Here is a 6,450-nt window from a genome sequence, read left to right as displayed (position 1 = left end):
ATGTAACAAACCTGCACGTTATGCACATGTACCCTAGAACTTAAAGTATAATAATAAAGAAAAAAAAATAAAGAGCACTTGGAAACATAGGGGCAGAGGTTTTGGGCCAGTGCAGGTCTGAATCTTGGATAGGTTTGCTAACTTCTTTGAGCTCCAGGTTCTTAAGCTAAAAAATGGCTTCTCTGGGTTGTTGTAACAATTAAGTAAGATAGTTTATGTAAAGCCCATAGCTGTGCTGAAGACATGCAAGATATGCTTGTTGCTTCCCCAAGCATGCTGCAAGGAGCAGTGATAAATACTTGAGGATAGAATGAATGAATGGATGAATCCTTCCACATCTGAGTCCTCATTCATTGGAGCACTCAAAAGTCTACATGTCCTCCTGTACCTTTCTTCTTTGTCACTGCTGGTTCCTTCTTCAGCTGCTAACTTATCTTGATACTCCTCTCCTCTTGGTGAAGTTTCATCCAGCTTCAAGCATGGATCCTAAGGCAAAAAGAAAAAAAAAAAAGGCAAGATGAGCTTAAGTACAGCTTAATGATTCAATCCGTGGCTTATTCAAATCAGAGAGCAGAGGAGAGGGAGCCCTCAGCAACCACTATTAGTGCCCTGCTTGCAGGGAATGCCAAGGCTTGTGATGATGACGTGACTAGAACAGTGCCTGGCTTACTGTGATCAATGCCAGCCCTGATCCCTGTATCCTGTTTTTCAGTCTACAAAGCATTTCATACTGCTGACAAAACTAAAGCATAAAGAGGGAAAGTAACCTGGCTAGGGTGCCACCATCGGTGAGGAGTGGAAATGAAATATGCAACTGGACAATAGGACCCTGGGGACTGAACTCTTGACCCCTTCGTGATATGGTTCCAAGCATAACCCTCAGAGAGAGGGCTTTGTTTCCTTGGTAAGCCTGCTGCACAGGGCTGTTGTGAGGACCTGAGAACCATGCTGGCTCATGGCTAGTGGTAAGTGTGAGCAACTGGTGTTACTATTACATCCGTTTTACAGTTTGTAGTGTGCTATGTCCCATTATGTAGAATCAGAAAACACGGAACTTGCTGAATGACCAGAGATGTGGTATGGGAGGAGAATATGGAAACTATTAGTTAACAATGAGGCTTCTGAATATTTTATGAATTAAATTTGCTCATATTATCATTCTTTCCTTCCCACAGAGATACACGGATGTAACAGACCTTGTTATTTTGATTTTTCTATTTGTCATAACCACACTGTCCATGAAAACAGCATAAGACAGGGTAGGAACAGATTTGTCTCATGAAATAGTGATCATTGTAACCTGTGCTTTTCACTAACTAGGTGTATGGCCTTGAGCCAGCTTCTTCCCTTTTTTGGACCTGAGTTTCATCAGCTGTGAAACAAAGGGGCTGGCTTACATCTGTGGTCAAACTGTGTTCCAGGGATCCTGGGAGGTGTCTCGGGGTAGGAAGGGGCAGAGCTGAGGCTGGAGGGTAGAGCCTTGGGCTCCCATTCACCCTTGATCTGGAACTGCTTTGGTTGCCTTTCCACATACTGCATTGTCCATAAAAGGCCATCAATGTCAAGACCAATGAAGACCTCCACATTGCCAAATCCAATGGTCAATTCTTGGGTCTGTGCTAACTGGGCCTCCCAGCAGAATTGGAAATATTGATGATTCCTCCCTTTATGCAGCCTTCTTTCCTGGGCTTTCTCCTCCCCCCACCCCCAGTTGCTGCTTCTCAGTCTTCCTTGCTGAAGTCTCTTCCTCTCCTGCTCCTCAAACTGCCACATGTCCAGAACCAAACTCTTGGTTTTACTCCTCCAAACAACAAGCATGCACTTGGCTCAGGGCTTTGCACTGGCTGTTCCCTCTTCCCTCTGATATTTGCATTCTTTGCTCCCTCACTTCACTCACTGCAACCAGGAGATCATCTCTGACTTAAAGCTTAGGCTCTGCTACCAGACGACCTGTGTTTAAATGCCAGATCTTTTACTTATTAATGATGTGACCTTGGAAAATTACTTAAGTTTTCCCAAGGATTAAATGAGTCGATACAATGTAAAGTTCTTAGAACAGTATTAGGTACCTAAGGAACACTCAACACTCAAGTTTATTCCCTGGAATTACTCATTTATTTTTTTGAGACAGAGTCTTACTCTGTCACCCGGGCTGGAGTGCAGTGGTGCAATTTCAGCTCACTGCCGCCTCTGCCTCCCGAGTTCAAGCAATTCTCCTGTCTTAGCCTCCCGAGTAGTTGGGACTGCAGGCGTGTGCCACCATGCCTGGCTCATTTTTTAATTTTATTTTTTTTAGTAAAGACGCATTTCACATGTTGCTCAGGCCAGTCTCGAACTCCTGAGCTCAAATGATCTGCCCACCTTGGCCTCCCAAAGTGCTAGGTTTACAGGTGTGAGCCACCATGTCTGGACTGTTCCCTGGGATTCTTGTTCCCTGGATACCTTCTCTAAAATTCCAGCCCCTCTCACTCTGTTTTCCCCACCTTGCTCTATGTTTTTCTCAAAGTACATATCACAGCCTGACGTTGACTTGTCCACTTTTTAATTATCTGTTTCCCTCGCTGGAAGGTAAGCTCCATGAGGGCAGGGACTTTGCTCACCTGTTTCCCGGATGCCTAGAACAGTGTGTGGCACATGCGAGTCATTACTAAACGAATAAGCACAAATATGTCACGGGCCACTCCAGGATAGCGGGAGGACCACTCTCTCCCATACTTACCCTATACTCACTTTTGTTGTTTTTATTTGTTTTGTTTTGTATTGTTTTATGATACAAGATTTCGCTCTGTCACCCAAGGTAGAGTACAGTTGCGAAATTGTGGCTCACTGGAGCCTCAACTTCCCAGGCTCAAGCGATCCTCCCACCTCAGCCTCCTGAGTAGCTGGGACTACAGGTATATACCACCATGCCCGGGTACTTTTTACATTCTCTGTAGGCACAGTGTCTTGCTATTGTTGCCTAGGCTGGTCTCAAACTCCTGGGCTCAAATGATCCTCCTGCCTCAGCCTCCCAAAGTTCTCATATTACAGGTGTAAGTCACAGTACCCACTCTTCCCCTGCTTTACATCCCATGGAGAGAAGGGCCTGGGATTGCTGCATTGTCATGAAAATCCCCTGGGCATGTGGCTGGATGGTGGCATGTGGCGGCTGTCGCCCAAACTTTGAGTGTTTTCCTGCCCTGCTTTAGGAGCCTTTATGATTCATAAGTTCAAGTTCTGTTTAAATCATTTGCATTGCCTCTAAATGTAGCAGAATACCATGTGATGCCCAGTTCCAGAGAATCAGCAAGGAGATGGCACTTGGGTACCCACTGCCCACTGTGCTGGGAGGATCTGTCCTGGGGCACTCCAGAGTGATGGCCTGAGAGAGAGTAAACATCTGCTCTGCCTCCTGCAGCTTTTCTCCCTAAGCCCTTATCTTCCCTCTGGGGTGGATATGTTCTGAGTTAACTCTGCTAAGCCAGAAATATACTTCCCAGGACTTCCTTCCCTGCATACTCTGGACCATGTGACTTTGCATAAAATGTGAAAGATGGAAGTGAAGCAGCAGTCATTTCCTTGTTAAGCTTGGATGCTTGAATGCAGGGCACCTGGTGCTGTTGCAGCTCATACACATCATTGCTGATCTGCTCACTCACTTTATCAGCTAGGGCAGGTTTTGGGCTCTCAGCTCCTTCAGCTCCTGCTCATTTCTCCTTGAATCCTCTCTATCCTGGGCCTGTGTGTACAGCTCCTGGGGCAGCAGCCAGGCCTGAAGCTCCTCCCACACCCGCCAGATCCTCCTCGGGGTTCTCCCTATCCCCGGCCACGTGCATGTCTAGCTCCATGATGAAGGATGCCTGATTCTCCTATAGGTCACTGCATTAGCAAATGTGGAGCCTTGTTGGCTTCAGATACTGACACGGTTCAAGCCCAGCCTTGTGGGCTGCAGCTCGTTCTTGATCTTCCTCACTTCACTTCTGTCCTTCTTTCCTTCCAGCGGCCCACTCTGCTGACTTCAGTCCCACCACCAGGTAAAGAAGCAACAGTGGAATGTAAAGTGTTTAGCTGGCTCCTTCAATTATGCTAGGTTGGTTCGGAAATTTAATCTCATATCCTATATCATTCTTAGTAGCTTGTTTCTGTGATCAAACCCTAATTGATGCACCTTTTAATCTCCAGATCCTACTTATTCTTCGAGGGCCTATTCAACTGTTACTTCCTCATGAAGGCTTCACAATATCTTTTGTTGCAATTACACCTTCTCCTCTTGAAGTTCCCATAACAATTTTTTGCTACCACAATTTTCTTTTTGTTGTTGTTGTTTTTTGTTTTGTTTTTGAGATGGAGTCTTGCTCTGTCACTCAGGCTGGAGTGCAGTGGTATGATCTAGGCTCACTGCAACTTCCACCTCCTGGGTTCAAGTGAGTCTCCCGCCTCAGCCTCCCAAGTAGCTGGGACTACAGGCGAGCGCCACCATGCCCGGCTAATTTTTGTATTTTTAGTAGAGACAGGGTTTCACCATGTTAGTCAGGCTGGTCTCAAACTCCTGACCTCAGGTGATCCATCTGCCTCGGCCTCCCAAAGTGCTGGGATTATAGGCGTGAGCCACCGCACCCAGCCTTGCTACCACAATTTTCTTACAAATACTTATTGATCACTTACTATGTGCCAGGCATTGTTCTAGGAACACATGAATAAACAAAACAACAGAAGTTTTTCTGCCTTATATTGTTATAGGAGCAATTTCTTTCTCCCTTCCTAAACATAAGTGAATGTAAACATAATCCCAGATATAGTTTTTAAAACATTATAAACCCTACAGCCAGGGACTGAGAACCTGCAGCACAGCTATTTTTCATAGCCTGAGTCCTCCCTCTTTATGTAACTAGAAACTAAAGTTGAGCTGCTTGACATAAACTGGTCACAGGGTCCAGTGAGGTTGGTTCATTGTCGTGCATTTTCAAACATGTTGTGACTAAACAGATTATAACCTACATGTGAACCAGAGGCTAAAAGGTCCTCCTGTGCCTCCTAGTTTCAGGTATTTTGGGCATAAAAAATATCTCAGAGATCTCTAATTCCCACAAAGCCCAGCAGTAAATATATAGTCTAGAAGCAAAACAGCTTTGTGAGTTGCCTGCCATAAATTCAGGTCCAGTATAAACCCGGGGGAATCACATGGTGAACGTGGAAGGAAAACAGATCATCAGATGAGCATATGTACTATTACAATATAAATATATAAATGATGTAGGATTCAGTAGGTCCATGTCTCAAAAGGAAAATTCAAGGTTACAAAGAAATTGTGTGCAATAGAAAGCACAAAATATGTTGGCAAAACAATTCAGTAGTCAGAACAAACATGAACTGGCTAAGTTCTACATGGAGAGCTCTTCTGATAAAAAGAGTTGTTCACTAAAATGCTCTAATAATGAAGCTATAGCCCTCTAATGACACAGCCTGAAAACATAAGGCAAAATGTGTATCACTGTAGTGAGAAATGGGATAACTTATAATGGGAGATTTTAATACACATCTCTCAGAAACTGATGCATTAAGCAGACAAAATGAGCTAGGATGAGGAAGATTCGAACAAGATCAGTAAGCTAAACCTAATAGCTAAAAAATAAACCAATAGCTACTAACATTGATGTGAGGCCACATAGTGAATATATTCCAGAGCCAGGATTCAAATATGCGTGTTTTACTACCACACCAAGAATATATGCTTTTTTCCTTATCTATAGGAACTATTTAAAATTGACCCTGAATTGGTCTACAAAGCAAACCTCAACACAGTCCAAAGTGCTGACATTTTACAGACCGTGTTATCTGATGGCACTGCAAGAGCATTAGAAAGCACTAAGAAGGTAGGTTTAAAAGAATCAGATAAACTTCAAAACTCTGAGACACAGATAAGACATACACTTAAAGGGAAATTTATAGCTTTAAATGTATTCATTAGAAAACATTCAAGAAGTTAGAAAATGAACAAAAGAATAAATCCAAAGCAAGTAGAAGAAAAGAGATATAAGAGACAAAACAAATGAAATAGAAAAAACACATCTGACCAACACATCTAAAAGCTGGGTTTTTGAAAGGATGCATTGGCCGGGTGCAGTGACTCACGTCTGTAATCCCAGCACTTTGGGAGGCCAAGGCGGGCAGATCACGAAGTCAACAATCGAGACCATCCTGGCTAACACGGTGAAACCCCGTCTCTACTAAAAATACAAGAAATTAGCCGAGCGTGGTGGCAGGCACCTGTAGTCCCAGCTACTCGGGAGTCTGAGGCAGGCGAATGGTGTGAACCCGGGAGGCGGAGCTTGCAGCGAGACGAGATCGCGCCACTGCCTGGGCAACAGAGAGACTATGTTGAAAGAAAGAAAGGAAGAAAGAAAGAAAGAAACAAGGAAAGAAGGAAAGAAGGAAGGAAGGAAGGAAGGAAGGAAGGAAGGAAGGAAGGAA

At 44.2% G+C, this 6,450-nt stretch overlaps 1 protein-coding gene across 1 annotated transcript in view; it reads right to left on the bottom strand.

The window, feature by feature from the left end:
* The window catches only part of FAM184B (family with sequence similarity 184, member B), a 165,869-nt gene that overhangs the window by 41,008 nt on the left and 118,411 nt on the right, over positions 1–6,450 (bottom strand). The window contains exon 8 of the mRNA XM_011948811.1: positions 389–486. Within this exon, the coding sequence (XP_011804201.1) occupies positions 389–486 (98 nt within the window). The remainder of the gene's footprint in view (positions 1–388; positions 487–6,450) is intronic.

This window comes from Colobus angolensis, unplaced genomic scaffold, assembly GCF_000951035.1.
Source record: "Colobus angolensis palliatus isolate OR3802 unplaced genomic scaffold, Cang.pa_1.0 Scaffold284, whole genome shotgun sequence".
NCBI classification, from domain to species: Eukaryota; Metazoa; Chordata; class Mammalia; order Primates; family Cercopithecidae; genus Colobus; species Colobus angolensis.
This window is presented reverse-complemented; position numbering and strand designations above follow the sequence as displayed.